The 27,735-nt window shown below is 35.8% G+C and overlaps 1 protein-coding gene across 2 annotated transcripts; it reads left to right on the top strand.

Annotated features, from left to right (window-relative positions):
• LOC108714303 (spermatogenesis-associated protein 6) lies at positions 1–27,735 on the top strand. 2 transcript variants are annotated; one of them, XM_018258398.2, is made up of 10 exons: positions 1–149; positions 540–663; positions 6,975–7,037; positions 8,697–8,912; positions 10,861–10,954; positions 11,436–11,476; positions 15,100–15,275; positions 22,623–22,722; positions 25,599–25,684; positions 26,914–27,735. In XM_018258398.2, the coding sequence occupies exons 3-10, from the start codon at positions 7,017–7,019 to the stop codon at positions 27,095–27,097; spliced, it is 918 nt and encodes a 305-aa protein (XP_018113887.1). In that variant the 5' UTR covers positions 1–149; positions 540–663; positions 6,975–7,016; the 3' UTR covers positions 27,098–27,735. The 2 variants fall into 2 exon arrangements, with proteins under 2 accessions (XP_018113887.1, XP_018113888.1); XM_018258399.2 differs by lacking the exon at positions 6,975–7,037.

Here is a 27,735-nt window from a genome sequence, read left to right as displayed (position 1 = left end):
GGCTTGTATGGTTTAGTGGGTGGGATGAAATGAGGAAAAACTTTGTTCAGTGTTATTAGGACTTGTTACGCCTGGTTAATGCAACAGGGAAGATGTCTGACTTTAGTTAGTGAGGAGGTCTCGAAGAGGATGTCAGGAAATGCTGGAAGGTACTATATTATATGCAGTAGAAGAGGTTGGGGTTGAAGCGGGGATGAGAATTCTCTGGGGACGAGGCAGGAAACAACAGGGAAGGCTCGTTACAGGGCTTTGTAAACTGCAGACAGTGAAAAGGCAGCGATGACTGGAGGGAGGAAGCAGCTATGACGCAGGAGAGGGAGGCTGCTGCATTAGCAACCGGCTTCTGATAGAAGTTGCGTCGTTTCCGCCTGAGTGCGCATGTGCAATAACTTAAGCGCTGTAACTAAGAAAGAAGAGGAAGGCTGTTTAGTTGAATAATTTGCACTTCTGATTACAATGTACACAGCATCAGAGTCTGCTGTCTCAATAGGTGGTTCATGTTTGTACTAATCTTGTTATTCTTCCTGATAACTCATTAGGGCAGGAGACATCTCCCAGACAACACATAAACAATGAAACCGAGTCTGTAGTAACACGTTCGTTTTGCTTTGCACTCTGGCCATTTCTTTCATTTGATCAGCAGTTCCTGTCCTGAGGAGACTTGTAAGTTTTCTTTCTTGTTGCTTTTTTTGCCTTTTTTTTTCAATTATTTTTCTGAATTCATTTTTGGGCTACCATTGACATTGAACTGTACAGAAATTCTGATGACTTTTACATTTTAACTTTACATTTTATATATATATATATATATATATATATATATATATATATATATATATATATATATATATATATATATATATATATATATATATATATATATATATACGTAACACCCTCCCAAGATCTATCTATCTATCTATCTATCTATCTATCTATCTATCATCTATCTCTCTATCATCTCTCTTTCTATCATCTATCATCTATCTATCATCTATCTATCTATCTATCTATCTATCTATCTATATACAGCAACAAAAGTTTTCCCTCAGTTTCTCAGTTCTGGGTGGACTGTATTTTAGGGAACTGAGTTTCCAGTGATAAGCTTGTAAAAACACCAGGGGTTCTGTGATGCCACGTAATTTGTGTGGTTATGAGTTGACTGCTGTCAGTTCTTTCATTTTTGTAAAGCACAGATTTACACAAAAGAGTACAGTAAAATTGTTAAAGCAAATAAAACAGCTTGAAATGCTGAGGCATTCTGTGTTTTTAGGTGGGTTAAAGGAAAACTAAACTCAAAATTTAACAGCCCTCCCCTCTACTGTGTCTTCTCTTTCAAACTGCAGTGAAACCCGGCAGAACAGCCCAGTACTGCTCTTAAAAGGCATAGTTGGGCCCTGGCTGGCCACTCCATTGTTGTTACTTTGGTGCTTTTAAAGCAAGGAACATTTTGTCTTCAAGTGGGTGTGCTCCTAGTCAGCAATTGCCCAGACAGTTGAGAACTAGAATGTTCTTGTAGATGTTCTGGTATAATTTGGAAATAGTTAAATCTATGTCAGATAGGGTTGGGGGCAAATGATAGAACATTTATTGTGCAACTTGTTATTCAAGAATTGCACATGACACAACCTTTTTTTTTAGTTGTAGGGAGCAATTCATGGTGTTCTACTGGGGTTTGCATGGGAAAACTCGCACCTGTACAGTAACCCGTTGCATCCAGTCAGTTGAGGCCAAAACTAAAATTTGACTGGTTACTATAAGTTGTGGCCCAAGTACAAATTTGGTCAAGCTGGTCATGAACATAAAGATTCACTCACTTGGCAAGGTAATTAAACAAGCAGATTTTGCCTGATTTGGCCACCTATCGATGACAACCCAAGTACAAACCCTAATACGGTGAGGGAGGGTTAAAAAATAACCCTGGGCAGAAAAAAAATGTAAATTTTTTTGTTGTTGTTGATACAATGAAAAATCACGTGATTTTAAGGATTCTTATTTGGTTCAGCCAGCCACTTGGATTTGGCCAAATCCTGCTGCAAAATGCAGAATCCTGAAGGAATACCGAATCCTGGATTCAGTGTATCCCTAACAAAAGGCAGCTAAACGTGTGTTCACATGTAAATGTGTATGTATATATATTATATATATATATATATATATATATATATATATATATATATATATATATATATATATATATATATATATATATATATATATATATATATATATATGCCAGCACTCTCGATATAGAGTGTTAGTATGCCTGGGTGCATGATCATCATTTAATCTCCAACAACTGCAAAAAGGATCAGCACTCTCAGGTCTTAAAATTGTAGAAAATATTTTTATTTATAAATATGTATCTGTCTGTTGCCAAATAGATAATAAGAATGTAAATAGAACATTTAGTGTCATTTGGTTTTGTAACCACAGAGGGCAGAAGCCGATGATAAAAAAAAATTGTGCCCTTGGTAAATACCCCAGTAGTAAAATGCAGGGTAATTGGCCTATTATTTCTGGTGCTAAGAAAATATCAGAACGTTTTTATATTCTCCCTGATAAATGACTGGATATTATATATACCCCACTAGATATTATATATACTATATTTTTTCATCAGGAGAAAACATGTTTAATGTTTGTATAGGTGGAGCCAAATTTACTGGTACATATGATGATGTGCACAGAACAAAAATAATTTCGGTTGGATGTGAATATATTAGCAATAAGCTTTCACCGTGTCAGATTCACATGTGCAGTAAGGTTTAAGAGTACAATGGTAATAATTATTTCTTACATTTGCATTATTTTTCTATAAATAAAGCATAAAATATACTGCCTTGTGCAAATCTGCCAGCCAGCCTTATTTATCTCTGTATATGGGTTTATACATATGAATGGGACTAGCTGCACTGATTGCTCTCATTGGTTGGCTGACTCGTGTTTATTAGCTTATTGGCAGGTTGACTGATGCACTTGTGAAAACTGCATTATCTATGGTCGGCAAAACTGCACATCTTTTACCAAATGGTTTAAAGGACAACTAATAAACATGGCTTTATTTAGCTGTTCTAATGACCGAAAAATCATAGCTTTCCGGTTTTGTCAGCCCTCCTTTTCCTTTTGTTTTGATAAAGAGTTGTTTTGTGAAAGAGTATCAAACACTCCTGCACCTGGAGGCAACACAGTGTGTGTGCACCGAGTCCTGGAGTTAGAGGTAGAAGTTTCCATAGAGTGAAACTCTATAACAATAAATTATGACCATGTGAGAGGGCCAAATTGTGAGAGTCACAAACAGTTGTCCTGTGAAAGTAGCGCATCAGCCTCTGCTGTACAGGTATAGGATCTATTATCCGGATACCCACGTAATCAAGAAAGTTCCGAAATACAGGAATTTTATCTGCCATAGACTCTATTTTAATGAAATAATTCAATATTTTAAAACATATTTCCTCTGTAATAACAAAACAGTACCTTCTACTTGATCCTAACTACTATATAATTAAACCTTTTGGGTGGTATAACAAATCCTGTTCAGTTTTTTTAATATTTAAATGATTTTTAGCAGACTTAAGGTATGAAGTTCAAAATTACAGAAAGATCCCTTATCTGGAAAACTCAAGCTCTCGGGGCATACTGTATAACAGGTCCCATACCTTTTGGCTTATTTTGTGCTTCCATAAAGTATTATACTTTGTTGCTGACGTGTGGTACACACATTAGCGATTTATATCTGATCCTGTGGGTATGAAACTACAGCTATTGGTCTTTTGTAAGATTGTTATATTTCATTCAGATCCAGTTTTCAAATAGAGAAAATTATTATTTGCAAAAGTTAGACTCGTGACCAATTCTCAAATTTTACCGGTTAACAAGTCCTACACTGACCTTTTGTGATGTTGGTTTATGTTTTAAGAAATAAAAAAAACCTGATGTATTCTTTATGCATAAATATTCAATCTCCACGCTGTTGTAAAGACCAACCTTTTTGGAGGCAGTAAACACATATACACAAAATAAATGGAACTTACATTGAAAATACATTCTGCTTGTTGCTTTAATTTAAGAAATTTGCAAAGCACTAAGACTAATTGCAGACATGGCTGGTCCTCTGTTTTGTTGAAAGGCCTGTGACTATTAAAATAGTTGGATACTGGGAAAGGATACTTACAAAGCTTACTAGTAAAGATATGGGATCCATTATCCGGAAACCCGTTATCTTGAAAGCTCAGAATTACAGGAAGTCCATCTTATGGTATGAAGATCCAAACTATGGATCTTATCCGGAAAACCCCAAGTCCCCAGCATTCTGGATAACAGGCCCCATACCTGTATTACTGGTGCTACCATCTGGAAAGACCCTAAATTGTGTGCTATTAGTTACTGCTCCTGGCAAACTTGGTGCCTTTTATTACATATGGGGGAAAGAGGCCTTTATAAACACCCCATTGCTTCATGTCTTTGTAGTTGTAGTACCTGTGCTCTAGTAATCTATACACTACCTTTATGCCCTTATAGGCAGCAATCAAGACAGCTATTAATTTGTGATTATTGGGTCTCTTGCGGGAGAGACGTGCTATAAATATTGGGAAATACAGACCATGTCCTACTTACTGACTCCGAAGTTGTTAGTTGTGTACAGTAGTTAATTGTAATATATATATATATATATATATATATATATATATTATACAATTAACCACAATTAACTAATTTATAAATATATACACATACATACACACGCACATATTGGTGCAGATGGGATTGCTTTTATCATTTAATATTCTTTAAAATATTAAGATAAAAGGCTAGCCTTGTAAAGACAGTCTTATGATTTGAGATGATTTGTCCTAAGCAGAATGTCCTTGAAGAGGTTTCTGGAATGTATCCCATTGCTCAGAGCACTCATAAATACACTTCTGCTGAGTAAAATGGCACTTCACCTAAGTGATGGTATATATGTATCATTATCAGTAAATGAAAGATTTATGGCCAGCAATCTTATTACTGGATGCTACATAGTTTTACACTGCATGCAGGGACAATCCAAAGCCAGTTTGTTCATTTCAAGCACCTGCCGGTGTCCTAATTAATTTATTTTAATCTCTAAATTTTAAAATGTCTCACTGTAATATCTGTGGTTTGACACCCCAAACTCACATCTGTTTATAGCGTAACTGATATAACTGGAATGAGGTATCAATGCTAAACTAAAGGACCAGTTATGTGTTAGGGCAGGGGTGTCCAAACTGCGGCCCGAGGGCCACATGCGGCCCAGGATGCATAGGAATGCGGCCCAGCTTGAAACACTTGGTTCCCGAGGAAATAGGAAGAGGGGGGACTCTGCCCATTGCCCAGTTAGTAATAATAATATTATAATAATAAGTCTATTTAATATCCAGGTGTCCCACATTCCAGTGTATTGCTCCATCTGGTTATCCAACTGGTATTGTAGTTCTTTTCTGTGTATTTCCTTTACTTTTACAAATCAAACGTGTTTGTGTATTTTATGTGTGGCCCCAGACGATTGTATCTTTTTCCAATGTGGCCCGGCGAGCCAAAAGTTTGGACACCCCTGTGTTAGGGGAAAGTTATACAGTGTAATTGCACTTAATAATCGAATCCGAACCTTACTTTGCAAATTAGTGGTGGGGAGCGTAATCACGTGAATTTTTGTCAGAAAACAAGGAAGTAAAAAATGTTTTCCCCTTCCCACCCCTAATATGGGGCATATGCAAATTAGGGTTCGGATTCTGTTCAGTATTCTGCCGAATCTTTCATGAAGGATTCGGGGGTTTGGCCGAATCCAAAAAAGGGGATTCGGTGCATCCCTAGCTACAATGCAATAAAGTAAGGACTTTTGGGCCTTAAAATATAGTGGTTCACAAGGGGCTACAGTAGCCAATCATTTGCGAAAGTAATATTTAATCTGTATGTCCAGTTAAGCAACATGAGAAATATAGACTGGAATTATAAATAAATGAGGCTACCTTAATTATCAAGCCCAAATTCATAGTCCATAAAGATCTTGTATAAGTAAAGGCCTGTACTGTGTTTTGGTTATACCCAGTGTGCCTTTTGAACTATATATTATTGTGGTAGGCATCAAAGGATGTAAAGTACTATAGAACCATTGCAGTGTGCATCAGTAAAAAATGCTGATCCAAAGACCCCTAACAAACTACCCCTCCCCACCACCAATTCATTTGGCTTTTCTTGTACCTGTATTATGATTGTCTCTCCTCATGCCTGTTGTGCGTGTAATGCAAGAGAACGATATGATGCATTGCTCCCTGATCATATGAATGGCATGACATTGCATCAAACTGCAGTAGCCATGTTTGTTTTGCTTGATCCTTAGGCCTTGTACAGTACTTTGCTGCCTTGAGAAATATGCACAATGATTTCATTTTTCCACCTTGCAAATTACATTAAAGGAAACAGTTCTTTTGTACGGCTCCTTTTTTAAAGGTGGTGGGGCTTATACAACACAATTTAACAATTCTGCATTTCAGTATTCTTAATTTTACTTTGCAATGCTATTAAACCTGAGATCAAAATTGGGGATAAGCAAGACTGATTGTAAATGTTATTTTGAATGTATTTCAGTTGTGTAATGGAGTGTTGTTCTGTAAATAAACTGTGCCCTATGAGATACTTTTTTTAAAAAAAATTGTCAGTTGTAATCTCCATTTCTGACAAATACAAGAACTGGAATATAAGTCAAATCTTAATTGTTGTACAAAGCAATGTAATCATTTGTAATTGAAGCGTCAGAAATGCAAATGTTATCTGTTTGACATTTTCTACCAGTCCTGTGTCTTTTCTAATTATCTTTATTAAAGTCTGAAGCTTACAAAGGGAATGCTTCACAATTAATCCCCAGTTTGTTAGACTGCGTGACATTTACCTCTGATAGCCTTTTTTCCTAGACCTTGATGTTTAATTATTGTTTTTTGTGCCCCCTCAAGGGAGTTGTTCAAGAACCTGTGTTTGAACAGTGACCCAGCTACATGGCGAGAATGCAGAAACAGGTTAAAGAGCATGTTTTCCACTGCTTTTGTTGTTCAATGACAAAATGTATTATGCAAAAGGAAAAAAAAAACATGGCATTTTTCTATTAAATCAGAAGCCTTCCTGATTATTTGTATCTCCTCCTAAACAAGTTTACTACCATGGGTTCCTTTGTTGTAAATAATGTAGACAGCACAATTAGATTTCATTAACAGTAAGTGATTTTATTACAGAAACACTGCATCTGTATAGATGGTGATATAATTGAAGTGGTCAGGTGCCTGCTCTGGAAGGTGCTGTATACTGTTTCAAGTGATTCTATTACATTTACAATATAAAGAATACTTGTCTTTACTATATAATACAGCAATGGTAACTCTGTGGCCCTCTAGATATTGAGAAATACAACTCCCACTTCCATCAGCTCTGAAGGTATGCTTATTGTTGTAGCCTAGCAAGATCTGAAAGTCAGTGTTTATTTCTGTACATGATTTAACATTTTTTGGTCAGGAGTTGGGCTTTTTATGGGCACTTTTGATTCTTTGATCGAAGCCTTGTATTGTGTGACCTCTCTGGAGTAGGTGGGTAATGTAACAAATTAATGTTTAGCCTTCTCTTAATTGTAAGTCAGGCATGTGCATTTAATGAATGCACTTAAAGGGGAAGTTAAGGCCAAAAATAAAATCCCACTTTTGCTTTCTTTAATAAAAGAAACCTATCTCCAATATGCTTTATTTAAAAAATGTGTACCGTTTTTATAAGAAACCTGACTGTGAAAATCCCCCCTTCGTTTTACTTGATCTGACTGCTGCGGGTAGGAAACTTCAGACAGTCCCTATCTGCTCTGCAGGGAAACAATCATACTTTCAAACAGCAGGGGAAACTCCCCCCACCTTACTTCCCAGCCTTGCAGAACTCAAGCAGCTGTGTTTGTTTCCCTTTAGAGCAGTCGACGACTGTGTAGAGATTCGTATTTGCCTTTACATCCCCTTTAATGTTTCCAAGTGGCAGGGACAAAGATCATGGAGCCAGATTTAAACAGATAAACTGAGATTCTCATTGAAGGATTATTTTGCTGCAGCCACTGATTCTGCAGCGTTGGAGAAAGTATGTATTAAGCATTACAAAAACTATAAAATCCACAGGGCCTAGTGCAGTCTGCATATTGTGAATATTAATCGGTCTTGCTGTATCTGCTTCTGCCAGATATTATTTGTGCTGTTTTGATAATTTATGACAATCCCTAAGGTTAGCCTCTCAACAGAATCCCAGACCACAATGAGCATGTGCATGGACTTGGTCTTTGCAAAGATTTTAACATAGTTACAAGATGATGACCCCCCCTGCAGCTAAATTTGAAAGCAGAAATCATTTGTTTTATTAGGTTTGTGCAGTAAGTTCATGTTTATGTTTAGTATACAAAATACAGCATTTCTAGCAATAATCTATTTTAGGCTTTAACCTATGTTCCTGCACCTTACACAAAAGAAATTTGTATTATTTTTGACAATATCCCATTAAATTTTTATGCAGTGTTCTCATCAAGCCATTTTTTCCATATTCCCATGCCTTTTGTCTGACACTTTTTTTTCCAGAACACTTTTGGGAAAGCTGACCTAGCGGGGCTTTTGCATTAGATCTATAAATATATCTGTTTCATCTTACTGATCTTTTTACAGCATTCACCGCATACCAAGAGGGACAACTCCTGTAGGACTTCAAGGAGCTATGAGCAGCCAACTATTGCCTCCAAATCTCGTTCTCCATCACCTTATACAAGGAGACGTATGTGTGAGCTGTCACAGGATGCTAAGCAGAGACTGGCCCATTTAAACTTGGGACCCTATGAATTTAAGAAGGAAACCAATACCAAGCCTCCGTTTGTTGTCAAACATGTAGGTTCAGCCAGTAAATATTAATTTGTTCTGACCTTGTTTGATGTATTTTTAAAGCACAGAAATGGCATAAAACCAATTGCATAAAACTCAGATGTGCCTATTACAATTATGCTGATTTTGTTGTTAGTCTTTTTCAAGAGGCTATGCCATTGCTACAAAGATAGTGATGACAAACTGTAATGTAAGCTATGTTTTGCATTGTTTTATAACTAGCCATAAATATATAGGATACCGAAACGTTGGAGCACTGTGATGTGTGAAATGAAATAATAAAAAGACACTTGTTTTACAAAGGGAAGTGCTGGCCCAGGAATGCTTTATTCCAGATTTTGATTATATATATATATATATATATATATATATATATATATATATATATATATATATATATATATATATATATATATATATATATATATTCAGCAAGGAAGATCCGCACTCTCAGGTCTTAAGTAAAAATGTAAAAAAATTTTATTGTTGCATACGAGACTGACGTTTCGGCCTCCTCCGAGGCCTTTTGAGAAAGGCCTCGGAGGAGGCCGAAACGTCAGTCTCGTATGCAACAATAACAATTTTTTAAATTTTTACTTAAGACCTGAGAGTGCGGATCTTCCTTTCTGAATATGTATTGATATCATTGATACTGCACCCAGGCACCTTGGACTACTTTTCGAGAGTGCTGGCTACCTCGTGGATTTATATATATATATATATATATATATATATATATATATATATATATATATATATATATATATATATATATATATATATATATATATATATATATATATATATATATATATATATATATATGTCGTCCTCAAGAAGGAGCACTCGCAGGTCTTAAAAATAATCAAAAAATGTTTTATTTAGGCACAACAACTACTAACGTTTCTGCTGGAACACCAGCCTTTCTCAAAAAATAACTTTTTTTGATTATTCGTAAGACCTGCAAGTGCTCCTTCTTGAGGAAGACATATATTCTGCTTTTAAGGATTGCACCCAGGCAGCCAGTTACAGCTTTTTCGTGTGTGCCAATATCCCAATAGTAGAATAGTGTGTGTGTATATGTATATGTATGTATATATATATATATATATATATATATATATATATATATATATATATATATATGTATATATATATATATATATAAAATTTTATTTATTTGTTTTTTTATCAATCCTCTTTTTCTCCCTGTATTTATTTCCTTTTAATGTATTAAGCTGTAAAATACAGATATTATAAATATCTAATATGAATAATAATAGTAATGAAGAATGAGTAAGTCTAAATATTCTCTTCCCTTCTACCTTGAACCCAGATTCTATGAAGGGATGTGGTGTAAAAAGTAAGAATACTGCTTATTTAAAGGGAAGAACTGTATCTTTCTTTCTAGTAGGGAACAAGATTTTTTTTCATCACCCCAGGTTTAGCATCCAGGATGGCAGAAACAATGTAATTTTTAGAGTGCCTTTTGAGGAAGCTGTCATCCTTGTAAACCTAAGGCCAAGGGCATACAGAGTGTAGGCTACACCGATGTCATCCTGTGTAATTTTTGCAGACTGAAAGAAGCTGATTCTCTCTGTACTCTCTCTCTATTGATTTAAATAAGATGAATGGAGAAGCAGATTTGCTCCGTGCCCCATCTCCATTGATTTAAATAAGATGAATTGAGATGGGGCTCAGAGCGGTTCCACTTCTCTCAGCCTGCAAAAACTATGCAAGTTGAAAGAAGTGGAGACAATGCTCTCTGTGCCCTTGCTCTGAAACTGTTGGGAGAGCCATAAGAGTGAGATAATTAGACAAAGATGACAAAGTGCTAAGGAACCATAACAGAAAAACTGAAGTAAATTGTGCATAGTAAATGGATTGAAATAGGGGTTTTGCTCACGTCTTTTAATTTATCTATTTCTTTATTTATTCATTTGTTTATTTTTAGGTTGACCCTGGTAGTCCTTGTCTAAACACAACACCTACATCTTGTATCCTCAAAGGAAGTATTAATGTAGAAGAATGGTCCAGAGTTTGCACTGGTAAGCACTACTGTGTTTATAATTTATATACAGTAATCAGTGAGAGCAAACACAGTTACAAGAACGGTTGTTTCCATAACTGAATATTTTACCTTCAGAGAACTGATCATTCCTACAATACTTGTTTAATGTGGGTCAGGCGATTAAGTGCCAGTAAATACATTTACTGTTAATAGATCACAAGACTGATGATACCAGACAGGCTGGCCTTGCTCAAGCTTTGTGCATGGTGTTAATTAAGACCATGACCTTTGTTGCTGCTGATGGTTTCCAAGCCTAGCCAGCTCCTAGAATGAGCCAAATGTTTACAAAATGTTATTGCATATGAATCCAAGTGATGGCATTTTTCCATAGACCGTGACAAGTGTTCTGAGGATAAAATGTAATTTTTTACATTTGCTACAGATTTGTTTGATGTTCTTTTGCATTTAATTTTGATTTATTCTTGATACATGTATACTAATAAAAGTGTTTTTAACAGGCAATTCATTACTTGGCAGCTACAAACCTAAGGACTCCAAAGTAAGTACAATAGAAGGTTATAGTTTGAAACAGAAGCATATTGTTTCTGTTCCTTTAGATAGCTAGTTTATTTAGTCTACTTTGATATAACCTTAATGAAGGGCTGGTTAGTGATCCGATGCATGGTGCAGACTAAATTGGCATCCATGTGCAATGCAGCGTCCAGCGCTCATTCCCTAAGCAAGAACATGCTTACTGCCATGTGACACTCACTCTAGCCATATTGGGCAATATAACACTCAATACAGTCCAAAGTATTTTTGTGTATATATATTTGTCTAACAGTTTCATGTTTATATGTGAGTGTGTACTGTAATTGTGCAAAAGTACCCCCATAGATGTGTGTAATTATAAGGTTGTGTTTTTGCTTTGGTGTATGCAGACATCTGATGTATGATGGCAGTGTCTCAGTTTGGAGGAAGAACTAGCAGGTAGCCCAAGATAGGAAGGCCAAATGTATAATTTACCACCTGTAGCAGTCTGTACTGCCAAAAGAGTATGTTCTTTATCTGTGGCAGTTAATCAGTTAATGTACTACAGGTATGGGACCTATTATCCAGAATGCTCGGGACCTGGGGTCTTCCGAATAATTCTGTAATTTGGATCTTTATACCTTAATTCTATAGGAAACCATTTAACTATTAAATAAACCCAAGAAGCTGGTTTGCCTCCAATAAGAATTAAATATATTTTAGTTGGGATCAAGTACAAGGTACTGTTTTGTTATTACAGAGAAAAAGGAAATAATTACAACAAACTTGAATTATTTGATGATAATGGAGTGCATCAGAGGCTGCTATCCCCTAATTCGGATATTTCTGGATAACGGATCCCATACCTGTATATGAATAAATGTATATTTGAAAAGGAGGTTAAAGGAGAAGGAAAGGTTAAAACTAAGTAAGCCTTATCAGAAAGGTCCATCTAAATATACCAGTAAACCCCCAAAGTAATGCTGCTCTGAGTCCTCTGTCAAAAGAAACACAGCATTTTTTTTCCTTCTATTGTGTACACATGGGCTTCTGTATCAGACTTCCTGCCTTCAGCTTAAACCTCATTGCCCTGGGCAAGAGCATGCTCAGTTTGCTCCTCTTCCCCCGCCCCCCTCCCTTTTCTACTGTAATCTGAGCCCAGAGCAGGGAGAGACTCAGCCAGGAAGTGATGTCACACCACGTTAATACTGCAGCTCCTATCTAAACAAACAGAGAGTTTCTAGAGCTATTTACTCCGGTATTGCAAAACATTCTACAGAATAAATATAGCATTCTAGCTTGCACTATTGCAGCTAATCTATTGGCAATAAAATGCCTCCGTAGCTTTCCTTCTCCTTTAATACTACTGTATAATATTAAGGAAGTTAAACACAGAAAAAAATCTCAACCAGAGTACATCTACATGTAGTCAGAGTACATGCACATGTACATCCATGTTTACCTACTTCTGTTTTTGTCTGAAACAGATTGTAGGGATATGTTATTTTAAATTAAATTAGCCTTTCAAAGGTTAAAATCAGTCTCCTTAGTAGCTGTAAGCAGTAACACGTTTTTCTTTTGCCTTTAAGACGCTTTTCTGAATTACATTGTAAATATATTTTCTCTCCAACAGATAAATCCTGGTTTAAATGTTATATTTGTTTTACTCTATAATCAGGGCTGGTTTTTCATTCAGTTTCATCCTAGGTATTGGAGATGCCTGACCCTGCCCCCCCCCCCCCCCCCCATACGCAGTACAATTTACAAAGGGGTGATGAGGCACAACCTGCATTGTACACAGTATTTGTAGTGGTCACACTGGAATGCTGGAAATACTCTGCATGTAGATGAGGATTAGATGCAAAATTTACAGTGTTTTTTTGAATTACAATGTCTTGCTGTACCCATGATCATATTCAAATGTTTGTGATTTTACTAGTAATTCCTGAAATTTTTAAATACCTAATATAAGAAGCAGTAGTAGAGGAACCTACATTTTTTGTTTTAGCGTGCAGAAGCCATTACTTGAAATTCCAATTTTCTGGTTGTGTTGCCCCTGGCCTCTCATTAACAACAACCCTGTGGCGGTGTTTTCTATATACTGCTAAGCCACACAAGCTCCATTTAATTTGGTTTCCTTGGAATGTCCTTATGATTCACAACTGTTTTATCATAGAGATTTTAATTAAAATTGATTTGTTAGAAGGGGAAAAAACAATATTAACAGCAGGAACTTTTGGGCCCTGTAAGACAGCAGTGGATGGACTTTAATTCATCACTCCTCGGATGGCCCAGAGCCGCTCTGCTTCTCCGCAAAGTAAGGGAGATTGAAATCTACCTTTATTAGCAACTGAAAGCACTGAACAGCTTTGAAATTAAATGAAGACGTGTTAGGAATGAACTATTTCAAGAAAGTACTCAGAATAAACAAATAAACACTAACTTTGTCAATGTGATATAAATGTGATTTTCCTTAAGCAGTAACATGCAAGATATCGATACACTGATTCTGGTCAATTAATGGATTCTTGTCTTATCAACTCACAGACTCTCATATGACAAGGAACATTTAAATACTTTCCTCATGATTTCAGACATTCTTGCTTATTTACTGCCTACAGCAAAATCTTTTTTTACTAAACCCTGATGGTGGTGTGCAATGCGTTCCTAAACAGCCAGGCTGAAATGATGTACATCCACATAAAGAAGCTCATGTTATTAAAGTGATCCAACATCTTTCATAAAATATGTTCATGCTACCTGAGGTTTTACTGTAATACAGAGCAACATGCTGCTTGGATTTGTGCTAGCTTAGTTAAAAAGGTGTACAATCTTATTACAGTCAAAAATTCAATTTGCCAAAACATGAAAAATAGTTTAGCTAAGGCACTGTTCAAAATAGCATTGCTGAGTTTTCAAGATTTCTGTATAATAGAAAATAATGCCCTTTTTTATGTTTGTTAAATAATTCAAACCATCATGCCTTCTGAGAACTTTTTATGTTTTTCTACCTCTACTACGTTTCCCCTGCATTCTGTGTTGGGGGTGGTGCAAGTAACATAACAGTTATTGTCAGTGGGATGCATGCTTACTGTAACAGATAACTCCTGCAGGAAAGCCATTTATTAACACTAATCCACCATCCATTTCATTATTGGTATTCCTGTAGCTTGTCGCATGCTTCACACTCTTCCCAATTTAAGCAGACAGGCTAGTGGTGGCTTTCCGTTTGATAAGTTGGGCCTATGGCACATGGGGAGAGTTTCTATCCCAGTCTTAAGGGCAATTACACACAACATGTATTAGAGCATTTTCCCACCCACATGATTTAGAGCTTGGTGGGTGGCAATCACTTGACTTTGCCTCTTCATAGACTTATATGGGAATCACGCTGACCTTCCCAATAAGCCTTACTAATGAGCTATTGAGTGACAATTGGTTGAGTTGCTCGTGCATGCAGAGCCAGAAAGATTCACACACAAATCACCAAGCTGGAAATATGTTTTTGCTGCCATTACCCTAAAATGCTGCAGCAACATCACATTTGGCTGCAGTATGGCAATGGTATGTGAAGTCTTTGCCAAGATTTGATGTATTTTGTTTTTGTTCGATTACTTTATAACTGATTCTTTAGTTTCATTTGCTTTACAGTTTACCAAACACCAGTATAGAGATGATCTTGAGGGTTCTCTGGACAGTTTAGAGGACCATCTGTTCTCAGAGCCAGCTGGCAGGATGTTCCATTCAACTAGATTGTCTCAGTCTGCATCATCTGTGCAGAAGCATCCACCAAGCCCCATCCTAAAGCGCTCTTCTCTAAGAGAAAGGTAACAACCATTCTACTTTCCTTTACTCACTATAAGGCCTGTCCTTGAGACACAACTTATGGTAATGACTCAATGCCAAGCAATTTGTTAGTACAAGTACAACAGATATTGAGGGAAATGTAATGAAATTTGCAAAGAGAACAAAGTTGCAAATAAAAATTCACATGTTGCAATTTAATATTCTTCATTAGGCTTCTATTGCTTTGCGAATCTTAATTGAGCATTGCAAAACTTTAACACCTGCTTGAAGGTGGTGTAAACTTTTGGAGCAAACATAATTTTTTTTTATTACATACACTGCGCACTGTTGCAAACTAAAAAATTGCCAATCACTCTCCTACTGTTGTGTGAGAGGCAAAGTGTTCTTTGCAAACATTAATTCATCTTTAGAATGAACAGCGACAATTTTTCCCGTATTACTTTCCCCCAATATTGAGAAAAAAATGTTACATATACTGTACCAGAAATGTGGTGTTTTTAGAAATATGTACAAAGCGTTGTTATTGTGAAATAACAAATGGTGTACTGTACCAAACACTGATGGACATTAGATACTTGGCAGTTTACCTCTTTCCTTTCAAATAACGTTTTTTTTTTTATATACATCATTTTCATATACTGCATGTTTTTTGTGATGTTCAAAGTTTATTACAATTCCATGTTTTTAATCCAATTTTCTGTGGTATCTCATAGGGAATTCTTTTAGAGTCCCACATTAGCTGCCAGCACATATTTGAGTGTCAGAAATAGACTTTAGCTCATTTAGCTTAGCAGTTCCATAAAAATTCAAATTAAATGCCAACAGAAAAGGGGCCAAGCAGAGAATGCATTGCAAAGTTTTGCTTGCATTTTAATGCAGAATAAGCATTTAATACAGAGTGTGTAAAGCACATTCTATATATATCAGGTAAATATCTACATTCCATTTTTTTTTCTTTTTATACCCTTCGTTTTATAAAGCTGTATGTTAAAATATTTTCAAAGCACTTCACTTTACTACTGAAATATGTTGACGTAAGTAATATTTTTCAGTAAGACAGTAACTTATGCTAAGCCATATTGTGATCTTTTCAACTGATACAAATCTGTACAGTTGCAAAAAGTATTCAAATATTTGACCAATTCTCTCATTGTCTGTGATATTGGTTACAGACCTGCTTATCAGTCCTTACTACATAAGGCGACACACATTTCACATAGGTTTTAGGGCTTACAGAGTGGCCTACACTACTGCAATATGTCCTCAATAGAGAGTATGACATGCTTACAAAGAGATTGCAGAGCCATTTATGCGTTTGCTAACACTGCCTGCAAATCTTAGGGGCCCATTTATTAAACCTCAAATTTAAGTGGAAAAAAAACAAATTTATTTTTAGAGATTTATCGTACCCCAAAGCTGCTAAAAATCCTCATCGGAAAATACACCATCTCAAACTGTCGAGGTAATGTAGAAGTCAATGGCAGATGCCCCTGAAGTTGTTTCTTGACATCATGATCTGCACTGGATAATCCAATAAAGTCAAGGTTTTTGCCCAATAATCCAATAAAGTAGGAGTTTTGCAATGGCAATTTGATTGAATTTAGTTTTCATACCAACAATCGTACAATACGAATTGACGCTCAATTATATTGTGATTTTTTTTCACTCCAACTTTTTTGAGAAAAATTAATGATAAATGAGTTCAATTAGTGAAAGGGAGTTTGGTCGGCTTTGTTTTACAAAAAAAATTACAAAAAGAAAAACTGCTTTTGGCTGCACTGTATCCATAAGGTGCTGGCAGGGGGCAGCATGTAGGCATCCCATGTCCTGAGATCATCAGAGAGTACAAGGTGCATCATTATTTGGCCAATTATGTATGGAGCCAATAATCTTGCTGGATGTTTTTGGAATGTGCAAACTGGAGGACACAGAGGAAACCCATGCATGGGCACAAAATAAAAACTTCATGCAGATCGCACCCCTGACTAGTATTGAATCATTAATTCAAGATTCATAAAAAGATATGTTTTGTCTTAAGAAATTGTCTTTGTAGTTAAACCCTAGTTCTTTCATAGCTGGGACAGTTTATAGTCAGAGTAATTTAACCTCTAATAAATACTTTAAAGGGGTTGTTCACCTTTGAGTTAACTTATAGTGTAGGGATTGATATTCTGAGACAATATGCAATTGGTTTTCATTTTAATTATTTGTGGTTTTTGAGTTATTTAGCTTTTTATTCAACTGCTCTCCAGATTGCAATTTTAGCAGTCTGGTTGCTAGGGTTCAAATTACCTTAGCAGCCATGCATTGCTTTGAAAAAGAGGCTGGGATATGAATAGGAGAGGACCTGAATAGAAAGATGAGTAATACAAAGTAGCAACAGCATTACATTTGTAGCCTTACAGAGCATTTGTTTTTAGATTGGGTCAGTGACCCCCTTTTTGAAAGCTGAAAAGAATCAGAAGAGAAATGTAAATAATTAAAAAAAAAACTATAAAACAATAAATAGTGGACTAATTGAAAAGTTGCTTAGAATTGGTCATTCTATAACATACTAAAAGGTAACTTAAAGGTGAACCAGTCCTTTAAAGGACATTGTAAATAATGTGAAACAGAGTCTGTGTTGGTGAGCCCTTACTTTATAGTATAGTTTTTGCTTGTTTTACTTGACATGCACAGTACACGATATATAGTTTACCAAAGCTGTGCAAATTGTTGTCCAGCTTGTCAAATGTACTTTTTTAATCTTATTGAATAAACTGTGAAGAATTCCAATGTAGATTCATTTTTGTTTTACTCTGCTTAACCATTGTGATTCTACAGCCATCCATATTGATTTCTATCCTTTGATAGTTTGTCCTTGTAAGTAGGTTTTCTCTCGGTGTACCGACTAAGCCTTTGAAGCTGATCGGAAAACGTGATCGCTAGCATCCTTCACAAATATGCGCGCCCTTGGGAATAGTGAAAAAGTTTACAGATATATTTGTGAAGATTATGTTCTTTTTATTCTGTGCTCTCAAGTTGTCCCCACTGATGTCGCTCGCATGTCTTTGTTTTAAACAGATAATTGTTTGACATTTGAGACAGGGTTTTGTATCGAATGATGAACTGACAGAGCGTGAACTCTTCTACAGATTTTGTCTTTGGGCTTGTAGCAACTGTCTTTAATCCCTCGGAGAGTTTTCACCACCGTCACGTTGGCTAATCAAGAAATCTCAGTTTTCACAATGCGAATTATTTGTTTTTCTCATTGTCCCCTTTTCATTCTTTCTTGCCATGCAAGCTGAGACCAAACATACCTTCTGCCACACCAAAGAGGAGGTTGATCACACTTGACAAAGCATCTTTGAAATGAATTATGTGGAGGTCTTCCATTGATCTGGCTTTTTTTTAGGTCACTGAGCAATAATTCCTAAGTGTTTATACAATCCATTGAAATCAATAAACAATTTAAACTGGTGTAAGGGCAGAATGTTTGCCTGGACCAAGAAGAATTGGAAGTATGAATATGAATATAGCTGAAGAAGTGTATTTTTATCATCATGGTATAACATATAATTACGGTATTTCATACTTAATATTTATACAAACTTGCTAGATGTGTTAGTTAGTTTTGTATATGTAAGAGCTCTATCAAGAATAGGTAAGTGGAAACGGAATAACAATATCCATCATCTTTAATGTACCTTTCTTTTAGCATAAAGTGGCAAGGAAAAAATTACATTATGCTGTCTGTTTTTACACATATACTCGTGGCAGAGTGAACTGCTGTGACAGCAACACAATGGTGCCATTGACCTAAGGTTCATTTAGTTTACACATTTGAAAATTCAGTTTTAGAAAGCATATATTTATTTAAAAGCATATTTACTTTTTACAGTAATTACAGCTGTCAATTTAGTCTTTCATTTAACTCCTTTCAAAAGCAAGCAAGAAAAATGAAAACTGGAATGGTTTTGAGTTGATCGACCTCAAAAGGACAACCATTAAGTGGATGATTGCATACATTATATGCTAATGTTTTATTTCATGTAAATTGCATATTTTGCACTGCAAAATTGGAATCCAGCAGGATTTCATTGTGAGACATGTAGCGGACTTCTCCCATCCTCTAAAACCACATATAATACAACATGTGCAAAACAATAGAAACTAGGTATTTCACACTACCAAGTACCTATAGAAATTGCATTATTTATATGGGCCATTCATGACCTTTCATGTTCTGCATAAGTCAACTTATCATGGTTGCTCTAGAAAGCAAAATAAACAGCACATTTTGCAAAATCATAATAAAGGGCATGTCTGCAATAAATGTAGATTCATTTTTGGAAACATGAAAGTTCCGTGGATATACACAGGGCAAAAGTGCACAAGGTGCTCCAAAAGGTAGAACTTGAGTTTTGTTTTGAAGACATTTAGAGAGTGTTCCTGTGGAGGAATTCAGGGAGGGAATTCCAGAATTCCATGCAATAAAAAAAAGAACTCTTCCTCTTAGAGGAGTGGAGGAGATGGCAAGGAACGTATAGGTAAACAAGTGAAGAAATATAGTAATGAGCAGAGAAGCGAAGATTTTGTATGCTATCCTTTGCTTAACCTGGGGCTGATTAGATTGCCTCTTAGGAGAAAGCAGGAGGATTTTAGCAGCTAAATTAAAGCTTGATTGGGTGAGGAAGGTGGGAGACTGATGAATATAAGATTGCAATAGTTTTAATGGGAAAGGGTAAGGGCATGGATTAGTGTTTTAGCTGTTACAGGTGAATGAAAGGGGAATTTCTTGGCAATATTACAGAGGAAAACACGGATTCCTGAAGCAGTTGTTATTTTTACTTGCTTGGCATAATACATTGTGAATGCTCAGATTGAATTGCCAATTCAATTATTTAATTACTTGAATCCCATTTTGAATTTTAATAGAGCAGCTACATAATATATATAGAGGTTACCAACCTAACACCACCTTCAATGCAATTAAATCAAGATCTTGATTTGGAGGGTTACAGATCAATATACGTTTTTCTATCACCTTGCTCAAAAGTTGCCACTGTTTATAAGGCCTTGGACCTGATTATGAATGCAATTGGCTGTCCAGTTGACCAAAGCAGCAGCTTGCATGTTAGTACCTGCCTAGTATTGGTAAGCATAGGTTTGCAAAACAAGGGAAAGTTGTGCTCCCCACTAATTTTTAAAATCATTTGGTGGGGGTGCAATGAGGCTGTGACCACAAAATACATATAGACAAATACAAGAGTCCTCTGCACTCAACCCATTCTTAATATATTTAAGATATCTATTAAATACATCTATTGCAATATATGGACAAACAATCCCTGTTTGTTTTTACCTGCATGTAAATGTTTGCTATGTAATGGTATTATATTACAACAGTCAATAACCGGTATATTCCATTGAATTGGTAGTCCAAATTGGCAGTATTCATGCAGGGTTTTTGCAAGTTCTCAAACATTGCAAGTTACTATTCAACGTTACAAGCTTAAAACCTTTTCTCACCCTTTTCCTACATAATCTAATCACATTTTTTACACATGACTGTGCAATATTTTACACTTCGTGAAGTGTTAACTTTGTGATGTAGATTGTACTTGCATTCCTTTTTTACACACACACACACTGCATATTTTTATATACTGTGTATATATATATATATATATATATATATATATATATATATATATATATATATATATATGCCTAATAAGTTTTTGTAATACAGCTTCTGATCATTGTGAAGCTGTGCTATGGGAATATCTTCATAAGTGATAAAGTAGCACAGACTAGTGGTGTGTTTCTGTATTTCCAGAAGAAAACGTTTACTAAAACCAAACAATGTATTACATTTTAATTTTTTTTTTTTCATTTTAATTTTTTTCCTGTTTTTCTGAAATTTGCTTTATTTTAAAAAATTATGATTAAGTGTTTTGAATATGTAAATGTATTTATAATGTAATATTACTTCACTTTGTACAGGGTTAAAGGGAGACTAAACTATTCTGTGTTACCTGTTAAGACCCTTCCTTCTTGGTGCGTAAATCATATGCACCGTTAATGAAGTAACAACTCTTGTATATCGTGTAGCCTCAACTATAGTTTACTATCCTTGAAGAACTTTACTCTGGTGATAACTGACCCTCAGGCAGCCATATATGAGCCAGTCATGTACCCTCTCAACCAGATTGGACCAAGGGCCAAATGGAGAGCACATGAGGGGCGCATAAAGTATGGCTGTCTGCCTATTCTTCCGATCATTCATGCAGAGGGCACAAACAATTAGAACAGCAGGAAGTAAAGGGGAGCTGCTTTGTTTCTTTGTTCTTTATTATAGTATGCAACTTTGTATGCATATGTGATTGAATGTGAAAGGGAACTACAGGTGGCCATACACCAGTAGACCTATATGGAAGGGTCCCTCTAACTTGTTCCTGTGCACAAACATTTTGAGTCCAGTGCACAACAAATAGTGATACACACATAATTTTGTGGGAAAACACATAGTTTTGAACCACCCTGTTTTCTGCACCTACATTTGAAAATTGTGCCATATGTCTGGATAGTTGGGCTGCCAAACCTCCAAACCAAGCATGAGTATATTTTTGTCTATTAACATTGTATGCTTCACTGGTACAGGGACTGGTGATAGCTTTATTTATTGAACTCATGTTGAACAGGAAAGTATACTGTTCAAAGTAGTCTTCATTTTTTAATTATTGGCTTTCTTTTTTTAGTTTTCAAGTGAGGGGTCACTAATCCCTGCAACCAAAAAATGACTACTCTGTAAGGCCACACTTTTATTGTTATTGTTGCTTTTTGTCAGTGGCGTAACTACCAGGGGGGCGATTGGGCCAGGGCCCGCACCCCCTCAGGGCCCCCCAGCAGCTTGTGGCCACTGTCTTCTACGGAGTTTCGGGTGTACGGCGGGGGGCCCGGCTGCACGTCCCACGCCAGGGCCCGCCCCCCTCTAGTTACGGTACTGCTTTTTGTTACCTTCTATTCAGATCCTCCCCTATTCATATTATGGCTCTTGTTTAAACCACTGCCTGGTTGCTAGGGTAAATTGGTCCATAGCAACCAGATATCAAACCAGAGAACTGTAAAACAAAAAGCTAAAAAATGGGAATGAATACAAAAATGAAGACCAGTTGCAAATTATTTCAGTATCTATGTTTACATCATGCTAAAAGTTAATTCAAAATTAACATTTTTAATGCAGTATGTTTTACCTGCACATTATCCTCAAAACAGCTGCATGTTTGGTATTACCTTTAAACTTCTAACCCTGTCTTAGTTATAGGTTTTGTATATTTACTGTTGGAAACAAATGACATTTGTCGTTATTCCTATAATTACAGGTTTCAGTCTGATCAGAGAGCATCAGCAAACTGGGAGGAAATCCACACAAGAGTCAAAAACATGCTTAGGACTCACAGCGGCAGACAACGTTTACATTCTGTAAGTATGTTTTCAAGATGGTACACACATATATAATTTGTATAGAATTTATTATTTTTAGAAATATGTGTATATCTATAAGATGAAGCAAGTTTTTTTTGAGATGCTTCCCTTTTTAATATGTTTTTAAACTATTTGTACATTTGGAAAATGAGAAACTGACAGGCCCATTTAAGATATTCTTCAATGTTTTGATGTTTAAGGTATAAGCAGCTATAAAGTCTGAAACCCAAAGTTAAAATATGAATTCAGCATCTTCATATGCATAAATGCTGTTAGCCTGTGCTCGGATGACATTTTTTAACTTGCAATTGATTTATGTTAGTAAGCTTTGGGGAAAAAAACAATATTGTCAACCTTAAAGAATACAGAAAAAAAAAACTAGCAACAAAAATGAAAATATCTCTAGAGAACCTCATAGTGTAATTCAATAACAAGAAAAACTTGTAAAAGAAAAATCACAAGTTGAGGCTGATATGGTCATCATTTTCCATGTTGCTACTGATTTTTAGTAAGGGGAAAGTAATTATTAGTTTTATTGCAATACACATTAATTTTCTTGGTGAGGTGTTAGAGCTTACCACTCTAACACCACATAGCACAACATAGAATTCCACTGCTTTGAACACTTTGAAGTGTATTTTTTTAACATTGGAGACAAACATCACAACTATATGTTGCCTATAGCAATTTGATTTGAACAGTCACCTATAAGTTTGAAAATAAAAGCAAAGATCTGATTTGTTGCTATGGGCAACATCACTGGTGATGTTTGTCTCCGGTGTAAATAAATGTGTCCCTTTGTTGTGTCTTGATTTTGTGATGTGTTTGGATACACATTTAGTACTTCATAAAAATAAATAGAAATGAATCATTGATGGTTTGATGTTTATTAGGGCAGTAGGACTGTAACGTTTTGCAGAACAGAAAAAGTTGAGATTGCAGAGAGCTGTAATTACAGCTAACTGGTACAAATGATCAGATGTCTAACAAGAGCGTATTACCATGAGAGCTCGCTGAGCTTTGAAATTTGACTCTGATGTGCCGTTTTACAAATGTTCTGCTGCCACAGGAGTTTTGAAGGCGTGAGCAGTGAATGGTAAGCGCCAGTGATTTCCAAGGCCTCTGCAGATCTTCTGAATTTATAACCCACAGGAATTCCCCTTCCCTCTCTCAATTCAACAATGTTTAATTAAAAATATTCATCAATTTGTGGCTCATTACTCTTCACTTTTTTTTTTTGCTTTAAAAAATCCCAGGCATAGCTGTGAAGAAATGGACACATTTACTTTATAAAAAAAAAATGAAGCCTTTTTTTTATTGCAAAATATATTTATTCTGCAGGAAATGCAATTGAATGTGATGTTAACATTACTCTTTTATTTAAAACTGTTGTATATCTAGTAATCACCTAAAATTGTATACATCTAACCGCAAATATCTCTACTGCAATTATTTTTATTTAAAATTTTCTGTAATTAAGTGAACTGACAATCAAATGAACTTAATGCTTTCATCATCAGAAAGTTCTATCATTTAAAAACAGAATGTTTTGCAGTTTAGACTGTCTAGCTTGTGTTATCATGCCAAGGAGAAAAGACATTGGCAGTTGTCTCAACTAAGTATTTTTCACTGCTTATCAGTCTGGCAAGGCTTTCGGGAAACCACTTCCAAAAAAATTAAGAAAAAAAATTCTCCATTGAGAAATATGGAAAAGACAGACTTTGGGGAAGGCATGCTCAGTGTGGTCTAATTTCGACATAACACCAGCATTCTGACATCAAGTTCCCAGAATCCCTTTAAAAGGCCAATCCAAGCCTGTGCCCCGTCCTAGTGCTCCTTTGCTGAAGTTTCTGTGTGTGCTTATTTCTAATCAGTCATCTATTATTTTGGAGTTGCTTTTTTTCGGATTTGCCTTGCCCTACGCTTCTTATGGGGGCCCTGCTGACCTGTCCCGGTTATCTGGGCTTGACTTCTGTATAGTCTAAACTTGCACCTCATCAAGTTCTGCTTCTTTCTAGTCCACTTCTAATTTTTGCATACTTTGCAGAATCTTCAAAACCCTGCAGTACTGCTTAGCTAGTAGGGTTTCTGCAGTTGATCCTGATAAGATCCGGCTTCGAAGAACATTAATTGTTAAAGTAATTGTTAATGTTAAAGGGGTGGTTCACCTTTAAGATAACTTTTAGTATAATTCTAAGCAACTATGTAATTGGTCTTGATTATTTTTTTCATAGTTTTTTAATTACTTTAAAAAAAATTTACTTTTAATATTATTATTTTACTTCAGACTCTATTACTCATCCTTCTATTTCGCCCATCTCCTATTCAGATTCCAGTCTTTTGTTCAAAGCTCTCCATGGTTGCTAGTGTAATTGGCACCCTAGCAACCAGATGGCCGACATTGCAAACTGGAGAACTGCCAAAGTATTGCCAGTATTGTCCTTCATGTTTCTGACTGATGCGCAACATTTATTTTAGTTCTTATGCATCATAAAACACAAATGCAACAACAGTCAACCAGAGTCCAGAGTGGCCACATATAGGTCAGTCAGTCGAAATGACTGTCAGGTGTATTAATCCAGTGAAACGTAATTAGTTAATGGAGCAGGACTGAGATTCCATTTGTATTGTTGACCATGAGAAGGATGCCATCTGATATAGCATGTGCGCATCCCTAGATGCACACAATATTTTTAAGATTGCATTTATTGTTGTGTTGCAAATGCTCTTTAAATAGGTGTATATTTATATAAATAGAAATCAGAACTTCTGCTTACAACTGCAACTTTTCTTTATTAAAAGTCTCCATGTCAATTTTTCCATTATAATCCACAGTGCAATTCAGTTGAATGCTTAAACATTTTCTTTTTTAGGAGAAAACTGTGTCATGGCAAGATGAATCTCACAAATGTAATACAGAGCATGATGACACTTTAGGTATCAGTGATCTGAAGGACAGGTAATTTAACACAATATTGATTTCGCTTGCTGCTTGGCTGTTAGCAGTGATGGAAACTGCCATGTGACTTATTAGCATGTTGGTGCATAATCGTTAACTCATGAGGTGCACAGTTACCATGTGAAATATTCACATAACAGCTGTATGTAGTAAATGAGAACATTGCTATGTGTAAGTGATTACAGGTCTTATGTGTTTCCTTGTTTATTTGGTTATGTTGCCTCTGGGCACACTTTTTTATGTAATGGGACAGTACATTTGTTGTCCTTAGAGAGCCATTCTCACTTGTGCAGTCTATTTAGGTTACAACTCCTTTTAATTAAATCCACTTGTACAGAATGCTCACTTTATTACTGTATGTTCAAGACTCCCAGCCCTTTGCTGTAGGTTCAGTGAGGACTTCTCTTGCTAGTCTAGCAAGTCTTTGTTAGAAGAGCTTTCAACACTTTATATAAAGGCATTCCTTGTGCTATCTGCATTTATGTGAGTGTGGTATGGGTAACTCCAACTGAAGAGAAAAAATGCCGCATTCTTGCTGATATTTTGTCATTTGTAGAAGGCTTTCTGTAGAAAATGTTTAAATGCGTTAAGGGAACACTACAGAGCCTAATCTGTATATTTGGCAAATATGCATTATGAATAGCAGAAATGTATAAAAAAGGCAGGTAATTGTCCTTGTCTAGTTATCAGGGCTTTTTCTTAACACATCTGACCTTTCGTACCTTTGAATCTCATCTCACTGAGAGTATGCAGATTTTATGTGGAAACACGGGGCGATAAAAGATTCCGACAGACCGAGTCAGCAGCTTTTTGGCCCGTGTATGTGGCTCGAAAGTCAACTAGATGTAGATCCGCAGAGTTAAAAATCCCATCAGATTGCGGATCACATCAGACCTCCTGTATTCCTTTCTAGGGCCCAACGATCGGATCAGCCCAAAATCGCCCACCTCAAGGTGGACATATGGTGGAGAGATCTGCTTGTCTGGTAACATCGCCAAATGAGTGGATTTCTCTGTGTATGGCCACCTTAAGTCGCAAACTAGGGCTATCTTATAAAAGTTTTTATTATTATTTTTATTTCTTTGATCGATCATACATTTTGTATTAGTGGGTCAGTGTGTTTAAATATGCCTTGGTGTAGCTTCCAGAAAATCAATATAATTTGTGGCTTTGATGTTAAATCAGCATGTTATTTAAAAAAAGTGGCCTTTCCTTTGTTTCTTTTCCAGGCCTTCATTTTATCCAGAAAATTCAGTTCATCTACACAATGGGGAGTTCTGGTCAAACAAAGCAGCTTTGTATCGAGGAAAGAGTCACAGATCTGTGTTTGAAGAAAGCCTAGATAAAATATACAAGAACATGTACAGAAAAGCCTCTGAAGGAAATATATATAGGAAGTCTTACAGTTCTTAATACATTTTTAAAGCTACAAATCTAACATATAGGTCTCACTAGGTCGCACCACTTGGCGTAGTATAAATTAAAAAAACAATAGTTATTTATGAACCCAGACATAGGGGTAAAAAAGACCCAGCTTGTATGCAAGAATCTTTCACATATTTCTCATTTTCCACACTTGCAAGACATCTATGCATCCCCTTTAGCTTAGTAAGTCATATGCAAGAGTAATAGCGGTAGAAGGAATTGCAAAAAATATATTTACCCCTTGGTGGAAATCTCACATTTTCTTTAGTATTATATAGGGTGTTGTTGTATACCATTTCCATTCAGCTTTAGGAACCAAAAGGTATGCCTCCATTCCAAAACCATTTTTGTCCTATAATGTGAAAAATCATTAGAAACCAGTGTTTCCCTTAAACTGTTTGTAAATACCAAAACACCTGCAAACTGTTCACTAGGACACACAATCACTTTTTTTAATATTAAAACAAACATATGTGATGAAATATATGCCGTACACTATTGTTATTTTACACCATTTATTATAAATTTAAAATTGATAAGTAGTTTTCTATATCCTAAACATGTATCTGTAAACATGTGTAAATGCTTACAGAGTAATATTTTTTATTAAAAGGGTTCTAACAAGA

This window comes from Xenopus laevis, chromosome 4L (genome assembly GCF_017654675.1).
Source record: "Xenopus laevis strain J_2021 chromosome 4L, Xenopus_laevis_v10.1, whole genome shotgun sequence".
NCBI lineage: Eukaryota > Metazoa > Chordata > Amphibia > Anura > Pipidae > Xenopus > Xenopus laevis.
This window is presented reverse-complemented; position numbering and strand designations above follow the sequence as displayed.